A 22,793-nucleotide genomic window follows, 5' to 3' on the forward strand; every position below is an offset into this window, starting at 1 on the left:
ACTCAAATATGGACAAACCTCGGAGTAGCAAATGACACGCAATGACAAACGTGGTGTTGGGTACGTGACTACTGCATCCATGACCTAGACTCTGATCTTAATGGAATACACAAGAGTAAGACGGCTAGGAAATTCTTGGAACTGTTTTTAAGAGTGAGATCTTCAGCTGTTGTTTGTTGACACAAATCTGCCAGGTCAAATATTGAATAGCGTTATGTTTTAAATCTGTTTTCTTCGGGTCAAGACGAGGGTTAATTTGACTTCATGTTTTAGAAAATTGCAGCCAGGAAAGTAACTTTTGAATATTTTAAATAGTTCGAAAAGTTTATGAGTGTTTAAACATCACACTTAGGGTGTCAGCATGACCAGTTTCTTCATAGAGGTTTTTTTTGAGTAATTTATTTTATTTCCTTTGTTAGATTATTTGGTACCACTTTAAAATAAGACCAGCTTTATAAAGGGTTATTAAATTGTTTACAATTAGTTTATTAATGGTTAATAATTAGGTTGTAAATGCCTTAAAAATCATTAATAATCAGTTATAGTGCTGTGGGTTCACTATTTGGCAAACAACAGGTCTATGTACATTTCTACTTATGTGTTATAACTGATTATTAATGATTTTTAAGGCATTTACAACCTAATTAGTTACCATTAATAAACTAAACCATTCATAAAGGTAGTCTTATTTTAAAGTGGTACCGATTATTTTTCCAATATGTTTATACTTCTGAACTACTAGACAGATCATCTGATATTTAAGTTTACATTTTTTCACTTTGTGCATTCGTGTGACTTCTGTGCACTTCTTGGAGACACCTTTTCACATTGACATTTGTTTTTTCATCCAGACTATAAAAGAACACATAAGGAATCATGTAGTAACTTAAAAGTGTTTAAAAAAAACAAAATAGTATGTGAAGCATTTAGGTGCTCTTATCTGGGGTTAAGCTATTAACTTTTCTGAGTTTTTGAGGCTGGTAACTCTGTTGAACATATCCTGTGCAACAGAGGAAACTCTTGGTCTTTCTTTCCTGGGGTGGTCCTGATGAGAGCCAGTTTCATCATAACATTTTTAGATGGTCTTTGAGACTGCACTTGAGGATACTTTCAAAGTTCTTGACATTGTTTTAGATTGACTAACCTTCATTTATTTAATAATTTTCTTCTTTACTTACCATATTTATCAAACAATAATCAGTTTATAATCGCCTTATAATCTAGTCCCTGAAAACTCACCCTTATACAAATGATTGGGAGCTAAGCTTACTGTAAATAAATGGAAGCGCATAACTCACCCTAATAAGTAGTTTTTAGGAGAAAAATCTCTATAGATTAACATCGAGCACTCGTTTGACTTTAAAAGAAAAGTTTTGGGGTTTTTATAAGAATTACAGTTTTGTTTACTCAGGCACTTCCTCCAGCTTTACCATTAGAAAAGAAACATTTCGACACCCTTGTTCACTTCGATTTAGGCACCCTTACTAGTGTCGCTTAACGTGCCTTATAGTCCGGAAAAATAGTTGTTATAGGTTATAACAATATTCAAATAGAGCTATTCACTGTACTTACCAACTCTACCTCTTCATTTCATTCACTTTACACCTGATGCTCTCAAACACATTAAGAGGCAAAAAATTAAAGTAATTAACTCTTACCAAATTCAGCACAGCTGTTAACTGAAAGCTGAACATTCCAGATTACTCTACCTCATAAAGCTGACTAAGAAAATCCAGCCAAAAATGCTATGCGCAAAGGTGTCATCTAAGCAAGATGTGACTACTTTGAAGAATCTAAAATACAAAATATATTCTGGCTTGTTTAACGTGTTTTTTTTTTGTTTGCTAAATAATTCTATATGTTTTTCTTCATAGTTTGGATGAATTTAGTAGTAATCTACAATGCAGGGAATTTTTAATTAATGAAAACTGCTGAATTTAAGATGTGAGTTTTGACTGGTGCTCTACATTTAGTCCAGTTTCAACACTTTGCATTCATTTCATCAGTGTTTGTGCAGATTCTCTTAAAGCTAAAGATACAAACCGTCCACTCAAAACTTATGATTGAACTTTTAAAACCATTTATTGCTGTTTATACCACAATGTCTTTCATATTTTGTTTGTAGTAAGTACATTTTCATGACTTTTGATACCGTCACATGTTTGTTATTGTCAGAAGCAGAAGCTTTTGACTCTGAATTGCCCTCTGGTTGCCCATATAGAGCTCTGAAAAAAATTAAGAGACCATTTCAGTTTCTGAATCAGTTTCTCTCTTTTAGCTATTTATAGGTTTATGTTTGAGTAAAATGAACATTGTTGTTTTATTTTATAAACTACAGACAACATTTCTCCCAAACTCCAAATAAAGATATTGTTATTTAGAGCATTTATTTGCAGAAAAAACAGGCTGAAATAACAAAAAATGTGCAGAGCTTTCAGACCTCGAAAAATGCAAAGAAAACAAGTTCATATTCATAAGGTTTTAAGAGTTCAGAAACCAATATTTGGTGGAATAACCTTGTTTTTTAATCACCATTTTCATGCATCTGGGCATGTTGTTCTCCTCCACCAGTCTTACACACTGCTTTTGGATAATGGCTTGTGATCATCTATCTTCCTCTTGATTATATTCCAGAGGTTTTCAATTTGGTAAAATCAAAGAAACTCATCATTTTTAAGTGGTCTTTTATTTTTTTATTTTCCAGAGCTGTATATTGCTTAGTTTGGAAGTATGTAGACAGTGTTTACAATACAATATTTTAAATGGACATATTATTATTATTTTTATATATATATATATTTACATTTAAATAGACTTTTATGTGAATTTCTGTTGTACTGTTGGACTGTTGGGCAGTATAGAAGTCATGTTTGCCTTCAGCCTCTCTCCCGCTTTCTATTTCTCTATTTCTCTCTCTCTTTTTCTGTTTCTTCCTCTGGAGAACTTCCTCAGCATTTCAGAGATGCAGCTGCTGATAATCTTAAATAGAATAATTCAGTGAGCAGGGGGCTGGTTGTGCGGTGTGCACGTGGGAGCGGCGTGTTGGGGCTGGGGTGTATTGCGCTGCTGTGGGTGTGTGTGTGTGTTCGGGAGGTGCGAGGAGTGGGGCTTTGCCCACAATTTCTCACAAATAGAAATGTTAATAACTCGCAAAGGCAGTGGGAACATCAATTTATCACCATGCTCCATAGCAAAGAGAAGACGGGAGGGAAGCAGAACGGAAGCAGGGCTAGCGGGGATGGAGGGAAAGAGAGTATTGGACTTGCAGGCTCTCTCTTTCTCTTTTTTCTCTCCCTCTCTCTCTCGCTCTTTCTTACTACACTTTTGTTCTGGCAAGTGTTGCAACTGAGTAATTGAATTTAGCCGAATTCAATGGGAAGAGGGAGAAAAATGAAGGGGGAGGAAGAGAGACACTAAAACAAGCTAACACACACACACACACATACACACACACACACACACACAAAGCATTGTTTGATTTTTCTTTGTTCTAGAGCCAGAAAGAGATTGAAAGAAGCTTTTTCCTCATTTTATTAATTATAGCAGGTGGTGCGCTTGCAGTTCTCCCAGACTAGAGCTTCCATACCGAGGTTACACATATACTGTAGAAGTATGAAACTCATCCATGTTATATGCAATATTTATCAACCATATAATAAAACAATAATACTGATATGATACTGTAATGGTAAGTTTTTTGTATTTATTACACAATATTATATAATAAAGGTAGAACACCATCAAAAAGATTTTTTCAGGAAAACACTCCACTGAATTTGAACTTGATAGAACACAGTGTATCAACAGCAGCAGATGACATGTCTCTCCAAACCATCACTGATTGGTGGAAACTTCACACTAGACCTCAAGCAGTTTGGTCTGTGTGTCTCTCCACTCTTCCTCCAGACTCTGCTCCTTGATTTATAAATGAAATGTAAAATTTATTGATGATCAGTGATGGTTTGAAGAGACATGTCATCTGCTGGTGTTGATCCACTGTGTTTTATCAAGTCCAACGTCTTGAAAATCTTACAGCACTTCATGCTTCCCTCTGCTGACAACTTTTATGGAGATGCGGATTTCATTTTCCAGCAAGACTTGGCACACTGCCCACACTGAAATATATCAAAAGTACCAATTGTTCTAATGTTGTAATGTTCTCAATTTTTGATACGCTGATTTTTGGGGTTTCATAGGCTGTAAGCCATCTTAAAATAGATCACTCTGAGTGTAATACATCTGTATAATACTGTATATGAGTTTCAATTTTTTTTACAACTGAATTACGCAAATAAAGTATTTTTTCAGTGATATTCTATTTATTTTATTTTTTGAGATGCACCTGTATATTGTACGATATATTGATAATATTAATATCGAGACAGGCTTTTTTTTTTGAGGAATCTTCCAAAGAAATACAAAAGAAAAAATTCACTGTGGAAAATTGTCATTAAAATGGCATCACTCCAGTAGTTGACAATAAATAGTGTTGATGGACAATAGACGTATAGTACATGTAGGGCAGCCCTTCACTATACTTACCATCTTCTCTCTCTTTCCCTTTTTCTTTTTTTCTCTCTATATCGTTTTCTCTCTCTAGCGATCTCTCTTTCTCGACTCGACCTCCAGCACTGTAACTGCCTCTATCTCTCTACAAATAACAGCAAGATCAGTTTCCGTGGAAACTCTGTGTGTTATACATGTATATAATACTGTACATGAGTTTTACATTTTTTTTTCAACTGAATTACTGAAATAAAGTTACTTTTCAATGATATTCTATACATATATATTTTTTTTCGGAGCTGTACCTGTATATTGTACGATATATCGATAATAATAGTATCTGGACAAGCTTTCTTGGAGGAATCCTTCAAAGAAATACCAAAGAAAAAATCACTGTGGAAAATAAAAAAAGTAATTGAAATGGCATCACTCCAGTAGCTGACAGTGTGTAGTGTTGATGGACAACATACGTCCATGTGGGGCAGTCCTTCCCTATACTTACTTTCTTCTCTCTTTTTCTCTCTCTCTCATTCTCTCGTTTTTTCTGTCTCTATTGTTCTTGGAAACTATGCGTTTAATACATCTATATAATACTGTTTTACATTTTTGTAAAAAAGTAACTTTTTAATGATATTCTATATATATTTTTTTGAGATGTACCTGTATATTGTACGATATATCGATAATAATAATATCGGGACAAGCTTTCTTGGAGGAATCCTTCAAAAAAATACCAAAGAAAAAATCACTGTGGAAAATTAAAAATTAAAAAAGTAATTGAAATGTCATCACTCCAGTAGCTGACAGTGTGCAATGTTGATGGACAATAGATGTAGGGCAGCCCTTCACTATACTTATTCTCTTCTCTCTCTCTTTCTGTCATTTTCTCTCTTTCTCTCTTTCTCTCTATTGTTTTCTCTCTCGACCCGACCTCCAGCACTGTAGCTGCCTCTATCGCTCTACAATTAAAAGCGAAATCAGTTTCCTTGGAAACTCTGTGTTTAATACATCAATATAATACTGTAAATGAGTTTTGCATTTTTTTACAACTGAAAAACTGAAATAAAGTAACTTTTCAATGATATTCAAATTTTTTTTTTTGAGATGTACCTGTATATTCCATGATATATCAATAATAATACAAATATCGGAACAAGCCTTTTTTAGAGGAATCTTCCAATGAAATACCAAAGAAAAAATTCACTGGAAAAAAAGTAATAGAAATGGCATCACTCCAGTAGCTGACAGTGTGCAGTGTTGATGGACAATAGGCGTAAAGTACATGTAGGGCAGTCCTTTAATATACTTACTCTCTTCTCTCTCTCTTTCTCTAGTTTTTTCTGTCTCTATTGTTCTTGAAAACTCTGCGTTTAATACGTCTATATAATACTGTATATGAGTTTTAATTTTTTTTTTTTTTACAACTAAATTACTGAAATAAAGTAACTTTTCAATGATATTCTGCACCTGTATATCGTACGATATATTGATAATACTTATATCAGAAGAAACCTTTTTTAGAGGAATCCTCCAAAGAAATAACAAAGAATCACTGTTGGAAAAAATTATATTCCATTTTTTTTTAGATGCACCTGTATATCGTACAATATATCGATAACATTAATATCGGGACAGGCCTTTTTTAGAGGAATGCTCCAAAGATATACCAAAGAACAAATTCACTGTTGGAAAAAAAGGAATTGAAATGGCATGACTCCAGTAGCTGACAGTGTGCGATGATGATGGACAATAGACGTACAGTACGTAGGGCATTCCTTCACTATACTTAATATCATCTCTCTCTTTCTCTCTTTTTGTCTCTCTATCTTTTTCTCTCTCTATCGTTCTCTTTCTCGACCCGACCTCCAGCACTGTAACTGCCTCTATCTCTCTACAATTAACAGCAAGATCAGTTTCCTTGGAAACAACGGCGCAGTGTCTTGCATATTCAAATGAAACTCTGGCGTGAGTGCTCGCTCGCTCGCTCGCAGTTCCGGAAATGTCATTTAGTCACATTTTGAATTCTATCATATCGCAAAGCCTTTAATCCTTGTTTGGGCATTCCACGTCGCCGATCGCCAGCTCTTCTGTCTATCTTCTAGTCTTCTGTCCACACTTTATCAGCTATTCTCTGTATTACGCTCGCCTACAGATGTTCGTTCCAGATTTGCCAGTAAAAGGGTTAATGTTTGCGCGTTGCAAAGCTGGAAATATTGGGAGCGGGTGATTAGAACTGCTCCTACGCTCCCCGCACGGACCTCTAATTACCCGGGAGAGGAGGCGAGGGGAAAACAAGAGAGCCTCACCACCATTTTCTGATGTGCTTTTGTTCGAATGTTTGCACCCTGCCAGAGTGGCAGCTAATTAGGAGGCGATTTGGATTGAGGGGAGTGCTGAGGGTTAATGAGTGGGTGAGAGGGGTGGATTTGGTGAAGCAGGCCTCGTACAATGGCCCACTCAGAGAGGGACTGTGCCTGGGCTGTCATTCTTGGACGCCGGCCAGTTCTGGAATGGCACCACCGCTGTCCCCTGAGGCTAACTGTGACTGAAAGGGGTCCCCTCATCACCCCCCTCCCAACCTTCACCCACCAGGCATCCTCGTTTTCACCTGTCAGGCCCCCGTCCAACCCCCCACCCCCTCACCCCCCACTCTCTATGCGCTCTCAATAAGTAAAGTCTTTGTCAGGTTGAAATGCCAAGTCAAAGTTTTGTAACATGGTGGCGGATGTGTCAATTAAGGTGACAGGTTCTTTTAGAATGGCTGTTTGCATGCCTTTGTGCTTCTCTCTCTCTCTCTCTCTCTCTCTCTCTCTTTTTCTCTGTCTCTCTCACTCTCTCTTTGTCTCCTTTTCAATGACTGTAGAAAGAAAAAAAAACAGACAGCACAATGTCTCAAAAAAAATGGGAAGCCACCACTGCACCACTGGTCTAGTGCCTCTGCTGGCTGGTTGCAGTATTGAATGTGTGGAATAGACATTCAGTAGCTCCATTCTACTGAATGTAGAATTTTAATAAGATCTAAGATATTTAATATATAAACTGTCTTAAGCCCTATCCGGACCATTAGTTTCTCAGAGGGACGTCTGTGAAATATAAATCTTACACTTCTACTCTTGCATAATTAAACTCTTGCATCCGGACTGCAGTTGAAAAAACAGGAAGACCAGTGAGTTTCAGTAGCTCCTCCATTTCCACTCGCTGTTGTGTTTTTTACGTGGATCTCCATGGAAATGCGTTCCCAAAGTGTAATTACGGTGCGTGGCAGTGAAATGAATTAAATAGCTATTTTATTAAATGGGAGATGACGAAACTCAGAGATGTGGATCTGGACTGGACTAAAATCACCAGAGGACCAAGGAGTTCAGTGTAAAACAGTAGGTAATTCAACCTGTAATTTTCTCAGAGGACGTCTGAACAAGAAAAACACAAACATGGTCGTTCCGGACTGGAATAAAATCACAGAGGACCCCACATAAAAGAGAAAATTATTTCAAGACCCCCTGAGAAACTAATCCCGTCCAGATTTTAGAGGCTTTTGCCTGCCTCTATCTCCAGTGTTTATTTTCAACAGTTAGGTTTATTTTCCCCCTAAAAACTAGTCTTTAAAGCTCTTTATCTACTATATTATAAGAAGGTGTGGTACACTTAGATGATGAAGTGATTGACAGCTTTGTCAAGAACAGACCATTTGCAGGATCTTGCTTTACATTACTTGGAGTATCTAAATGATAATCCAGCTGTATTTGGTGCACCTAGTTAATCATTCTTTTATCAATCATGTGATGTTGTGGCGTTGGTTTTTTTCCATTAGATCTGTAGATGGATCATTAGTTGAGATGTTAGCTTAAAACATGTGATGGTTGACTGTAGTCTTTTCTTTTTTCAGACAGTGGTGCATCTGTGTTTTCTGTTGCCAAGATAGCAACACATAAACCAGAAATGTACTTGAACACACCTCACTTTGTCCAGATCACCACGTCCATCGGCGTAGAGATATTCACAAGCACCATTGCTATTTGAACACAGCATTCACAAGTAAGTTAGCCATGATAGCAAACTCAGTGAAGGCAGTCTGAGATGCTTTTATTTGAGAACGGGGGCAGTTTAAGAATAAGTAGGAAATCCTGGATCTGCAGATTTTGGTTGCAAATTTGACAATATGGCCGACATTTCTGGCTTTATTCCCAATATAGGAGAAATTATTGGAGCCGTGGAGTCCTACAGTGTTTTTCACAATCATTGGTCTGTCTAATTCAGGGGTGTCCAAACTTTTTTGTTGGGGGCCAGAAGTAGAAATATATTTGAAGTCACGGGCCGCACTCTGTAATAAAACAAATAATGAAATATACCACTTTAAATAATACTTTTTTCCTGATTATTTCATTTACACACCATTTTACTTGATTTAATATCTTTATCCTTGACAGTGTTGTGTAAACTAAGATTTTTCAAATTGATGTTTAATTTCATGATGTCTCTTAATATTAAACTCCTTAATTACGGCAACTTTTAGACTGTTTGGCCCGTTTTTTTTGCGCTAGAAATGCGCACTCTCTCCGCTTCTAGACTCTTTGACCTGTTTTTCTGTGCTAGAAATGCGCACTTTCTCCGCTTTTAGACTCTTTGGCCTGTTTTTCTGCGCTAGAAATGCGCACTCTCTCCGCTTTTAGACTCTTTGACCCGTTTTTCTGCGCTAGAAATGCGCACCCTCTCCGCTTTTAGACTCTTTGACCCGTTTTTCTGTGCTAGAAATGCGCACTCTCTCCGCTTTTAGACTCTTTGGCCCGTTTTTATGTGCTAGAAATGCGCCGTTTGGACACCCCTGGTCTAATTTTGGACACCCCTGGTCTAATTACTACATTAAAAACTACTTTATTTCTTTCCTATGTTGACAATCATTGTGTTTTGTTTTCATTTGATAAAATATCTGAAGTGCAAATACAATAAACAAATGATGTGTAAATTCACGCCCGTATGACACTGAACGTTCAGAGTCTTTTCCTCCCTCTCCACCAAGCATTAGAAATCTAAAAGGCTAATTGGTTGTTACACAGATCAACAATTTATGTCAAGTACAACAAGCTTGTTTTATGACAGGGGCTGCTTGCTGTTTCACAGTATGTCATTTAAGCGTTTTCTCAGTATGAGTCCTAGAAAATAAACAAATGTACGCTGACAAATGGAAAATGCATAGTTTTTAGATTGCAATGTGAAGAAAATACAAAAGCCCTGTATAAATAATAACTTGTATCTTAACCCTTAGAACCCGACGGACAGATTTTATGTCCAAAATCAAAATCAATGTCCTTGTGTTCTTAGCTTAATTACTCAGAAATGCATCAGCATAAACCATATATGGTTATAAAGGGCGGAACTTACTCCTTTTAAATATAGTAGTAACATCTCAATGTGGTAAAGCACTGAAATCCATTGGGAAAAACACAAAAAAAAAAAAAATAGGATCCTATTCAAAGTTCCTTGTTTTATTCTTCCATTACTCTATTTATTTGCTTAAAACACAGAATCTGTATTTACATTAACTCTCTCTAAATCACATGATGTCATTATTGCCACTGATTCCTTGAAAGAAAAGTCTTGAAAAAAAAGGAACTTTCTCTATAGATTCAAAAATAAGTCAAAATGTTGACCAAAACATGGCCAGTTCCAGGAAAATAATAATAACAATTTAGTTACCTTTTACATTTCAAATGATTCTATTTTTTAATATAATTACTGTAATATAAGACCTGAGGGTTCCTGAATTCCTGAGTTTGTTTCTATCTCAACTACTGTGAAAGACTTATGTGAAAGACACATTATGATGCGTCATAGAGGCCTTAATGTAGCTTTGAGTGTTCCAGCCTACCAACAGGGATCAGTAGCCAGAGTCAGAGAGAGAGAACAATTGCTGATCATTGAATATATATACATAAAATGGCCGTCTCTACTAAGTAACTAGTGGTGGGGGGGTGTTACCCAACTATAGTTAGTAAGCCTCAATGAAACTCAGGGATTACCTGTTCAGAACAAAACATAGCAAACTTGCCCGTTACCATTGCATGCTATTGTCTATACCTGACAACCCAGAGAGTGGAAATGGGACTTGGGGAACAAGCAGATTCAGAGGCCACAACCCACACAGATTTCCGTGACGTACCACACAGATCAAATAAGAACATGCTGATTGCATGTGTCCTTAGTATCTGATGGCATTCTGATCAAGTTATGAGTTACAACAGAAAATATCATTTTCTAACTGCATTAGTTTTGATGAAAACCAATGTCTATTGGTTCATAAACTGTAAAGAAACCATTTTTTATACTAGTGCATTTTTTAAAATTTGAATATCATTAAAAAGCTACTTTTTATTTCAGTAATTCAGTTCAAAATTAAGTGAGTGAAACCATCATTGACCATCAGAGACTGGAGAAAGCGTAGAGAGGCACACAGTCCAAGCTGCTTGAGGTCTAGTGTGAAGTTTCCACAATTGGTGGTGGTTTGGAGAGACATGTCATCTGCTGGTGTTGATCCACTGTGTTATACAGTATTAAATCTAAAGTCAGTGCATCAGAATCTTATAAAAAATCACTTACATGAATCCCTCTGCTGACAACTTTTATAGAGATGTGGATTTCATTTTCCAGCAGGACTTGGCACACTGCCCACACTGCCAAAAGAACCAATTGGTCTTATATAACATTAAAACAATTCTGAGACTCTGATTTTTGGGTTTTCATTGGCTGTAAGCCATAAATATTAACGATAAAAGAAATAAACGCTTAAATAAATAGATCCCCCTGTGTGTTTAATACATCTATATAATATATGAGTTTCACATTTTAAACAGAAATACTGACAGAAAGTAACTTTTCAATGATATTAACTTTTTTTTGGATGCACCTTTATGTCCTAAGGGTTGTCCAGTTTTTGTATACTTCTAACTTCTTTCTTCTTCTTTTTTTCTTTTTTTTGCAGGACATTGAGACGGGAGAAAAATGAAAGCACCCATCCCTCTTCAGTTTCTGCTCTACGCTACAGTGATCAAGAGCTTAAAGGTGGTGTCTAAGCGAGGCTCAGGTAGGACAGCAGCTATTCGCGTCTTCACGACTGAGGGAAACACCTCAGCGCGCACTCTACTCTTAAATCACCAGGAACTAGACTCTGCGGAAACTTGTTGACAGGTTTTAGATGCACTGAAACGTTTTTTGAAAGAGTGCTGTTTAGAAAATATATCTATGGGTATATGGCAGCTGTGCACTCTGGCTTGGCGTTGGCACCAGCTGTTTTTTTTTTATGGATATGAATTGTGTCATTCTGAGAGCAACGGTTTGAGAGTATGAATTGGTTGGCGAGTGTGTGTGTGTGTGTGTGTGTGTGTGTGTTTGTGTGCTAGCAAAAGCATAATGCAGTGGCTTTCAACCTGTTTGCTAAAGTGTATGAAAAATCCTTCTAATATTTGACTTACATGAGTTAATAGCATAAATCAAACCATAGTATTTAGGTTGAGCTCATTGATTGTTCTGAGTATGTGTGTTGGGTAGGGCTTTGATGCTCTTGGTGGAGCTCCCAGCATGCTCTGCTTCTGCTTTTTGTTTATGTATTTGATTATTTTATTGGGGTTCGTGTTGTTTATGGGGGTTTATGTCTGTATGTCTGTATTTGTTTATGTGTGATATTTGTTTATTTACTAAATTTAGTTAGCGATTTTTGATGGTAGAGCATTATTTTACTTGGTGTTGGGTTGGAGGGTGAATAAGAGTCTCCATTTTGAACCATTTTAACTACTACTTTTTTTAGTGGTCTTTCATGTTCTAAATGTTCTTTGCTCAAGAGACTAAGCCTGGCTTTGCTGTCCCACCTCTGGTAATTGTACAGGGCAGTCACATGACCAAGTATATAAGTGATATTAGTGCGAGGCGAGTTTTTTCTAAGGGCAATCAAAGCCTATCAATCAACTTTCTGAGCTGTATTGATTTTTGTGGTGTATCTGTTTAGATTTGAATGGTGGAACAAACTTTGCGTGCACTGAAAAAAATGATGCGTAAAATTTACTTTTAAAAACTTAAACAACTTTCTGCATTTGCTTTTTTAAAGTAAATTAAATTTCAGATAAATTTAAGTAACTTCAACCCGGTTTCAAGACTTAAATGTTACATAGAGTAAATAAGTGAACTTTTAGTAAACAATCCTTTTCTTTTAATAACCTTTTCCTAATTTCTGCATACAATATTACCTAATTACAATTACGAAATTTATAAAACTCAAATGTAATGTAATTATTTTAGTTAAAACACACATTAAATATTTACATAATCTCTAAAGCAATTTATTTTGTAAACAGACCAAGTCTCACTGTCTCAACACATGGATGGCATGTAAAACATTCTTGGATTAGTATAGTAAAAATAATGTATTTCATGCCATGCATGTGTTGAGACAGGGTAGTATGTGTGTTTTAACTAAAAATATTAAAATTTCAGGAATTATAATATATTATGTCTCATAAGTTATTTGAGTAATATTGTATAAATTAAGTCATTGTAATTTGGTAATATTGTATGCTTGAAATTAAATAAAGTTTTCTAAAAGAAAAGATTGGTTCAGCAAAAATAAATGAAGTACATTTTAGTAAAAGAAAGGATTGACTGAAGTTCAGTTCACTTATTTACTCTATGTAACATTTAAAGCTCCACTAGGTAGGATTGAGATTTTGTGCTCGTGGTCTCCCCCTACAGTTGCAGAGTGTAATAAATATTTCAGGCGGATTAGTTTCTCTTTCTCATTTTCTGGCTTTCACAGACATATTCGGTCTCTTTTCAGCTTCTGCCAGAGTGTCTGTATGTTAGTTTGTAAAGAATGAACCAGTAGTCCTTGTAGAACTGTTAGAACTAAAGGTCGGAAAGCAGGTCGCAGTTCTCTTACAGCGTCTGGTTTGAGCTCAGAGGAGCTCCGGCACAGACACGAGAGCACCGCTATACCTCCTATTACACCTCAATGCAGCGCTGCAGTGAGTTTCAAGCTGTAATTTCACTTCTTTAAAAAGATCAAAAATCAAGGAAATCCTACCTAGTGCTGCTTTAAGTCTTGAAACCGTCTTGAAACCGAGTTGATGTTGGTTAAATTAATCTGAAATTAAATTTATTTTTAAAAAAGCAAATGCAGAGTTGCGAAGCTTTTTTTAAAGTAAATTTTACGCATCATTTTTTTCAGTGTGGGTCTTAAAATGTTTTATAGTGGGTTAGGTGGGCTGTGAAAGGTAGCAAAAGGTTGGGAAGGTTTGGAACCTCTGGATAATGGTGTTGATCCATTTTTAGTTCTACAATACAATGATTTAAGGAGTGAAAATCGTTCAAACTTTGGTCTAAACCCATTTCTTATTGGTAACCCCACACAGATTTGTTAGGGTAAGTAGGGTTTAAGGGGTGAATTGGGATTAGGCCTTTTTTCTGTCTCTGTCTGTGCTGCTATTCTAAGGATACTATCAAAGTGCAAAGTGTGTGTGTGTGTGTGTCTTTGTGTGTGTGTGTGTTTTTCTTATTGCACATTTGGCATCTGTTCTCAGACACTGTAGCATTCCCACTGAACCACTAGAGATCCCTCTCAAGCATCCCTTTTGTTTGCATACACTCCTACTTCAGCTCCTTCAGAGCTCTTTAACTATGTTAAATCAATGGATAATATTGTTTCTGACAGCATCGTCTGAGCCACGGCTGCCTGAGGCGCCCTACGCCTAGCAATTCATAGGGGTTTCCCCTTAATTGATTATTATTGGCTGCTGCTTGAAGATGGATCTCGCCGCCTTATTAAAAAACACACTGTAGTCTCGGTGGTCAACTCCTCTTGTGTGGGAAAGCTTTAATTAAAGAGTAACTGAACACCCTGGTTTCAGCCGACTCCACCCTCGGCTGATATTTGAACACTGCTACAAAATGAGAGGGGTAGTTGTGGAGGTGATGTATGGGTTTAGGGGTGGGGCATGGAGGGAGAGCTGATTGGGCTGAGCTGAAGCTAAAGCAGTGTGCCTCTGATAGTGTTGAGACCTAGATGGTTCAACATCACCAGGTCAGGAGGTCACCAGGGGGTGGTCATGGCTGGGCAGAATTTAGACACACAGATGGAGATAAAAGTATACTTTATTTACAGAAGTATTAGGGAAAAGAATGGCCAAACAGAAACAAAACAAAATAAACAAAACTAGGTCAAAAACGAGAGAAAAAAACACAATAGGCAAAAGGATAACGTGTTGTACGAGGATAGAACCATCAGTACTTAACAAAGACTAGGAGCAAATGAGCCTCTTTTATAGGGCTAGTACTCAGGTGACCTGCTTCCTGGATAAAGCCATGTGATTGGGATTGTGTGTAATGTCAGCGTGTGGTGCATTCTGGGCAATGTAGTCTGGAGTGCGGAAGAGACAGGAACACTTTCAGCACCAGATGTGACAGGGGCGGTACTATTGATTGCCTGATTTGCATAATGTGAGTGTCTGTGTACCAAAGTATATGGAAATCTTGCCTGTCCTCGCCTATAGCACAGTTTTTAATGCAAGGGCACTGCAGAGGTGGAAATGAATGCCATAAAAAGGTTTTCCATGTCTCTCCATGTCTCCACCCATGTCTTCAGTGCTCCCACCTGTGTTCATTTGTAGCTCCGCCCCCACATTATCTTCCTGTTTCCTGTTCCCTCCATGTTTATTTAAGCCCCTGTGTTTTCAGCGTTAGGTTGTCTGGTCTTGTGTGTGTTCCACGTCAGTCAGGTTGCCGTTGCTGTTAATTCTAGTAGTCCTGTCTGTTGTTGTATCTTGTTTTGATTTGAGTTTTGGCTTGTTGTTTTATTTTGTAAATAAATTACCTTGCGTTTTCGACCACCTCACGTTCTCCTTGCTGCATTACCGGACAATGGTTTAGAGTTTAGTGCTCTTTTTCTTTCTTTTCATATTTAATTTTATCATTTGTTTGTGTGTAAAGTTTAATACTTTCTAATTGTATCAACATTACTGTTATTGCTAATCTGTTTAATTAGGAATTAATAGTAAATATGAGTACATATTACTGCATATGAGTGTCTGCCAATCTCTGTGTGTATGTGTGTTGGTTTATGGGATTGTGTGTGTTCTTACTCACACACACACACACACACACACATACACACACACACACAGAGGTACAGAGAGGTATCCCATCTCACGCAGAGGTCCAGATGGCCCCTCCACTGGTACAGGGCGGCATGCGCCTCCACTGTCATTATCAGGACTAATCTGGGGCAGCGGGGTGTGACGCCGCACCATATTGGAGTTGTCGCGTGGGAACACATTCAATGTGGAGCCTGGGGAACGTACTGGAGGTGGCACCATGAGGGTATCACATCAGACATGGCGAATGCTGCCTCAGAACAGATCCCAGAGGTTTGAAAGTGTCCATAAGTCTCCAAAACCTTTTTTTTTCTTCCCTTTGTGGATATACTAGTAGTTTTGATGTTATATTTAAAGTGGCAGTCTGTACGCTTTAGGATTTTTTAAGTCCTTAATTTAAATAAAGGTATTTAAACCCTTTAAACTTTTGTCACCTTACAACCACAAACTTAAATGTATTTTATTGATATTTTAAGTGATAGACCAACATAACGTAGCACACAATTGACAATAATTCACCATTATTATTTTTATTATTATAAGTTTAATTTTTTAAACATTCTGAAGCCTTAATTGTCATTGCTGGAACAAATTGACTGGAACAGTGTGTGTGTGTTTGTGTATGTAAATCTAACACATTATATTTATATACTTATGAATTAAGCACATCTACGGTTATAGTTAAGGTTTTACGCTTCAGAAATCATTAAAACAAAAAAACGATTCCAGTATTTTTAAGGTTTGAAACAAATCAGTTTAACCTGTAACATAACAGAAGCATAAAACAATTCAACGTTTTATCAAATATATAAGCATTTTATACCAATTTCACAGCTCTTATCAGCACATTAATGACATTTATTCAATATTTTGTCACCTCTTCATTGGGGATACTGTTTATTCTTTACTGCTGCTTTAAAAATGGGGGTAAAAAACGCTTTAACATTAAAGGGTGTACAGCAATACTGTTCTCAGGTCCCTTTGATCTATGTTTTTACCAATTCTTTAGGTCAATAAATATAAATATAAAAAATATTATGTAATCACTTTTTGTACCACTTACAGCTCATGGTTTACCATGGTTCACAAGATAATTTACAATAATTGTTTTTTTTTTTTTTTTACTTTTTGAAGCCTTTATATTATTGGTGAATCACTTATTATTAAATCAAATTGACTGGACCAGTATGTGTGTGTGTGTGTGAGTGTAACATATTTACAACAATTTATAACTAACAACTAACATGTTGTATTTATATACTTACTATAAACACTACAAACGAAAAGAAAAAATGCAATTTTCTGTGTACATGATCATTCCACTAATTAAGCACAGCTACAGTTATAGTTAGAGTTTTACGCTCCAAAACTTGAAATTGACAGTATTTTTAACCTCTGAAACAAGTTTTACCTGTTTTACCTGTATTATAACAGCAGCATGAAACAAGCCTGTTTCTATAAAATATATAAGCATTTTCCATGTTCACAGCTCACATACTGATAGAACTCTTGGGACATTTACCGCCTGTCAATCAACGCTCTGTATGTTAGTTATTAAAGGAGTTCACTAGTTCTTTTTGCAGGGCAGTAAAACCCTCAGAGGTCAAACTGTGACCTTTTTACAGCTCCGGCAGATGATGGCAAGCTGCATGACCTGGATTTAAACCCAGGGATTCGAACCAGCGATCTCCCGATCTTAGTGGCAGCACTTTGGATCCCTGGATCCCTGGATCCCTGGATCCCTCAATGCCTGTGTTGCTCAACTTTAAGCAGAGACAGTAGCCTATTTCAGATTTGGGTTCTCTAAATACATGCACTTAGCTTGTAGTCTTAATTGTAGTCTTTAAATCACTGATACAATCTGCTGATGGCAAGCTACATGACCGGGATTCGAACCAGCGGTCTCCCAATCTAAGTGGCAGCACTTTAGACCACTGAACCACTTAATGCCCGTGTTGCATTAGTTTAAGCAGAGACAGTAGCCTATTTCAGATTTGGGTTCTCTAAATACATGCAGTCTTAATTGTAGTCTTTAAATCATTGATACAATCTGGTGATGGCAAGCTGCATGACCGGGATTCGAACCAGCGATCTCCTGATCTTAGTGGCAGCACTTTAGACTACTGGACCCCTCAATGCACGTGTTGCTCAAGTTTAAGCAGAGACAGTAGACTATTTCAGATTTGGGTTCTCTAAATACATGCAATTGGCTTTTAGTCTTAATTGTAGTCTTTAAATCACTGATACAATCTGGTGATGGCAAGCTGCATGACCGGGATTCAAACCAGCGATCTAAGTGGCAGCATTTTAGACCACTGGACCCCTCAATGCCTGTGTTGCTGAACTTCAAGCAGAGACAGTAGCCTATTTCAGATTTGGGTTCTCTAAATACATGCACTTGTAATTGTAGTCTTTAAATCATTGATGCAATCTGGTGATGGCAAGCTGCATGACCGGGATTCGAACCAGCGATCTCCCGATCTTAGTGGCAGCACTTTAGACCACTTGACCACTCAATGCCTGTGTTGCACAAGTTTAAGCAGAGACAGTAGCCTATTTCAGATTAGGGTTCTCTAAATACATGCACTTAGCTTGTAGTCTCAATTGTAGTCTTTAAATCAATAATACAATGTGACAAAAAAAAAAAACAATGAATAGATTGTAGCATTTGGCCTTCATAATTTGCCCACTTTGAATGGCTACTGCACTTGCGCAGATCTCCTTATCAAGGCAGAGGTTAACCACTAGAACTAGCTGATCCTCATTCACTTATAGCGAATGCTACAAGCTGATTGGCTCAGCTTTTTTGTTGAAAGACAGGACCTCATTCTTGAATAGATAGTGGGGTTGAGCTTTATAAGAATTGACACCAGTCTCATACAGTAGCAACCAGTGATTGGTCTCCTTGTTACTAACATCTCTGACATAGCATAGCCTCCAATATGTGCTCTAGTCATGTATTCTAGTCTGTAGAACCCATACTGACTCCATACTGGCTCCTTACCACCCACAACCTTGTCTAAATCTGTTTTTCTCGTTTTTATTTTATTGTACGCTCACAAGGCTTGAGTTTTGGGGTGTTTTCAGTTTCAGTTTTTAGTTTAACAGCAGGTTGGAGTCGTGTAGTGCATTTTCATTCAACATTTTCATTCCCAACTGATGTTGAATCCTTTTAAAAGAAATAAAGAAAGAAAGATAGAGAGAGAGAGGGAGAAAACACTTTGTGCTTATAATGTGTATAAAGCATGCAATGAAAACAGAGTAGAGATCAGTAGGAATTCTGCGACAGTCTTGTATTTACGGTCACAGAAAGCTTGGCCATAGCTTCCTCTTTAAATCCGAATTACTTTTGAACCCAGTGGATGAGAGAAAAACTACATAGAGAAAGTACAGAACCAGTGCCCACGGCTAGCTAAGCAATTGCATGAAAAGGAAAGATCTCCTTTGACACCAGAATAAAGATAAACTTTTTGCCTCAGTATGAGATTATATGACAGACAAACTTCAATATTACACGCGATTTCTATAGATATGCTTCCTCTTCTTCTTTTTTTTTCTAATTTTACCCCATTTCTCACTTTCTCCCCAGTTTTGAAGACCAATTACCAAAACCATGTTCATATAAACTCCTCCCATCACTAGTAATGCCCCCAACACTTCTCTGCATGGTGAAGGCTATAATACATCCTCCAATACATGTGAAATCAGCCACCACCTATTCACTTGCAGTGTATGCAGCAAGCTGATTGGCTCTTATTGTTAAGGGCGGGACTTTATTAAAAAAATTGATTGATGTTGAGTGTTACAAGAGCTTCCAGACCTACAGTCCCCTTTAAAGGTAATGGAACCAAGCCATGCAAGCCCAAGCTATGATACTACCTTCACCATGTTTCACAAATGAGCTGGTATGTTTGAAATCATGAGCAGATCCTTTAATTCTCCAAACGTTTGTCTTTCCATCAACCCTCCAAACAGTTGTTCAGGTTATAGAGAATATTTGTGCGTTGATAAAAACACTTTAGTTTTTCCAGGAACTAGACTGTGTTCCTGCTGAAAAAAATGTAAGATGAACTATAACACCATACAGAATGAACTGCACTCACAATCTCACATCCTGCCGTTTAAGTAGGTCAGTGTAAATTAATGACTGAGTAAAGCTGCGCTCGTTTATTTGAATGCATCGGAAATTGATACATACACAATAGCATACTTACCACAATATCCTCTGTATTGGAATCCTAGACTGTGGTCTAGACAGAGCAGCAACACAGGCCCATTTATCTTCTTAATCAGTTCCGATCCATATGCAGAACTCCTGCATCACTGTACAAATGTGTCTCTGCTGGGCGAACAATTATAGCTATAGTGTGTGTGTGTGTGTGTGTGTGTGTGTGTGTTATAAGGTCAGTTTCATTCTGGGTAAACTATAATATTTGCTAGGTGATTTAGCTTGGTTTAAAAAAATAGAAAAAATAAAACAAAAAAAAAACAAAAACAAATACAAAATAAAGGTGGTCACACATCATTATCTGTTTAGATTCTTAACAAAACTATTGGGGAAACTAAACAGATTATCACTAAGGTTTATTTGTTTTGGTTTTGTTTTAAGTTTAAGTTTAATTATAACCATACTTCCCCACCACTAGTTTAATAGTTTAACTGACTGACTTTTGTAACAGAATCTGATCTTAATGTTTGCATAATTTTTTGCTCTTGTCTATTTTACTTTATTATTATTATTATTATTATTATTATTATTTTACCTTATTTTAATTTATTTTTGTTTGTTCTGATTCTGGTCACATTATACTGTTATAACTGTTAATCTCTTAAACACATGTTTGTTATGTCTGGTTAAAACTCAGTAAACAGATTGATAAAAAAAAGTTCAATTATAACCTAAATTAAACCAGTAAAATTTAATTGTGCTTTAGTTACTTTTGTCTTATTCAAAACTGGGAAACATATAAAACACATATAGTACGAAACCTGCCACTGCACCAGCATGTGTATTCTAACACAGGTAGTGACTGATAAACTCTAAGCTTGTAACAAACAATTAGATAGTGAATACTGTACTGTTAGGAAGGTACCAGATCTGATCATGCTGTTTAGCAATGCTGATTTATGCGTTTAGCTATACCTGCATTTATTTCCACCATTAAAGCTAATAGCATTCGCAAAAATGAATCATGATCGTAATTATGATTAATCACAGAATTGTTCCTGTGGGACATTGTTTTAGATCGTTTATTGAGGGAAAAATGGATATTTAATTGGGAATTATTTAGGTATATAGCTATTTCATACATTTTCTGTTAAAATTTGAAATATTTTTAATACCGCTTACAAAAAAAAAATAAATTCATTTATTTCTTTTTTTCTGCATTGCCTTTTTCTAATGCATTGAGTATTAGATAGAAAATCAAATCAAAATCAAATGACTCAGACTTTGGGGCAAAAAAAATTGTGATTGGGACATCCCTAGTTACTGTAACTATTCACCACTGCAATACCAAGAAGTATTCATGAGTAGCATAATTAAATGATAAGATAATAAGACTTTCTGAATAGAGAAGTGATAAGAGAGAAGTATTCATGAACTATCATTGTGTTGTATCATTGTGTTTACCTACTTAACCACTAGAGGAGTGTTGTTTCTTGAGTTAATTTGAGTATTAACTCATGCTCTTTTAAAGATCAGGTGACCATCTATGACGAGCTCTCTAAATGACTCAAAGTGGCTGTTCTTTTCGTCTGAGAGCACCTGTTTAAAAGCTTTGGATAATTTGATATCCCTCACTCAATTTAGGATGACAACCCTAAAATCAAGCAGTTTATTTGCCATTTGCTTGGAAATTCATTATCTGGCATAATGGCAACATCATCCCGTATTCACGCGACATTAGTGATAATTTGCGTTACCACTTTTAGATGAAAAGGTACTTTGGGCTTGAGTTAGGTCAAGGGCTCCCAGCTTTAAATGATGAAGATAAATCAGTGCTTCAAAGAGAACGCTAAGGCAACAGGCTCTTAATTGCCGTACTTGTGTTCAAAAACACGTATATGACACTGCTCTGCCTTCAACACCTTCATCTCCACCAGGCAGGTCACTGGTTACAAGCTCCTCCGTGCATACTCCATGAGTCTTGGACCTCCAGATGGCCATATATCCTTCTGCAGGATCTCAGGGAATTCCTGAGTGCCACTAGGCTCTGTGCTGAGCCCTCTGATCTTCTTCCCGTTCACCTGTTACCTGCTATGCGCCTCCGCATAGATCAGGCATCATCATATGTTTGCAACTGACACCACAGAGGTCAGCCGCATCTGTCAGTGACAATGATGAATCGGCCCACAGGGAGGAGATCCAGCATATGGCACCTCTCCCTGAACACCTAGGAGGTCAAAGAGCTAATTGTGGACCACCAGAAAAGAGCAAGACTGCACACACTCTCCGGTCCGAATCAACAGAGCTTTGAAGTTAAGCTTCCACATCTCTTATCTCTTATTTGGTTAAGAAGGTGTTGCAGCGCCTTTACTTCTTCAGAGGAACCATCTACTCAGATGCCAGGACCATCTCAGATCCTGATAAGCATAAGCCAGACAGGGTCTCAGAGGTCCAGCGGTCTAAAGCGCTGCCACTATGATTGGAAGATAGCTGGTTTGAATCCCAGCCATGCAGCTTGCCATCAGCTGCCTTGCTACCTCTGGTGGGTAGATGGCACTCTTTTTCCTCATCACTCTTAGGGTGATGTCGATCAGCACAAACCATGCGTCTGTGAGCTGATGTATGGAATTGGGAACCAATGCAAGGTTTACTACATCTTGAGCTTAACGTAAGCATCCACATCTCTTATTTGGTGAAGAAGGTGTAGCATTGCCTTTACTTCTTCAGAGGAACCATCTACTCAGATCTTCTCAGATCCTGATAAGCATAAACCAGACAGAGTCTCAGCAGTCCAGTGGTCTAAAACGCTGCTGCTATGACTGGAAGATAGCTGGTTTGAATCCCGGTCATGCAGCTTGCCATCAGCTGCCTTGCTGCCTTGCTTCCTCCTGCTTATCACTCTTAGGGTGATGTCGAGCAGCACAAACAGCTCGTCTGTGAGCTGATGTATCGGAATGGGGATCCAATGCAAGGTTCACCACATGTTG

General features: G+C 37.3%; 1 protein-coding gene across 5 annotated transcripts in view; it reads left to right on the forward strand.

Moving 5' to 3' along the window:
• Positions 1–22,793, forward strand: part of il1rapl1b (interleukin 1 receptor accessory protein-like 1b) — a 614,338-nt gene that overhangs the window by 36,493 nt on the left and 555,052 nt on the right. For 4 of the 5 annotated variants that reach the window (XM_022668225.2, XM_022668228.2, XM_022668227.2 and 1 more), the window contains exon 2: positions 11,483–11,584. In XM_022668225.2, the coding sequence (XP_022523946.2) occupies positions 11,503–11,584 (82 nt within the window). In that variant the 5' untranslated portion in view covers positions 11,483–11,502. Of the gene's footprint in view, positions 1–8,392; positions 8,542–11,482; positions 11,585–22,793 lie in introns of all 5 variants that reach the window. The other variant, XM_049471050.1, reaches the window with a different exon arrangement.

This window comes from Astyanax mexicanus, chromosome 23, assembly GCF_023375975.1.
Source record: "Astyanax mexicanus isolate ESR-SI-001 chromosome 23, AstMex3_surface, whole genome shotgun sequence".
Classification (NCBI taxonomy): Eukaryota; Metazoa; Chordata; class Actinopteri; order Characiformes; family Acestrorhamphidae; genus Astyanax; species Astyanax mexicanus.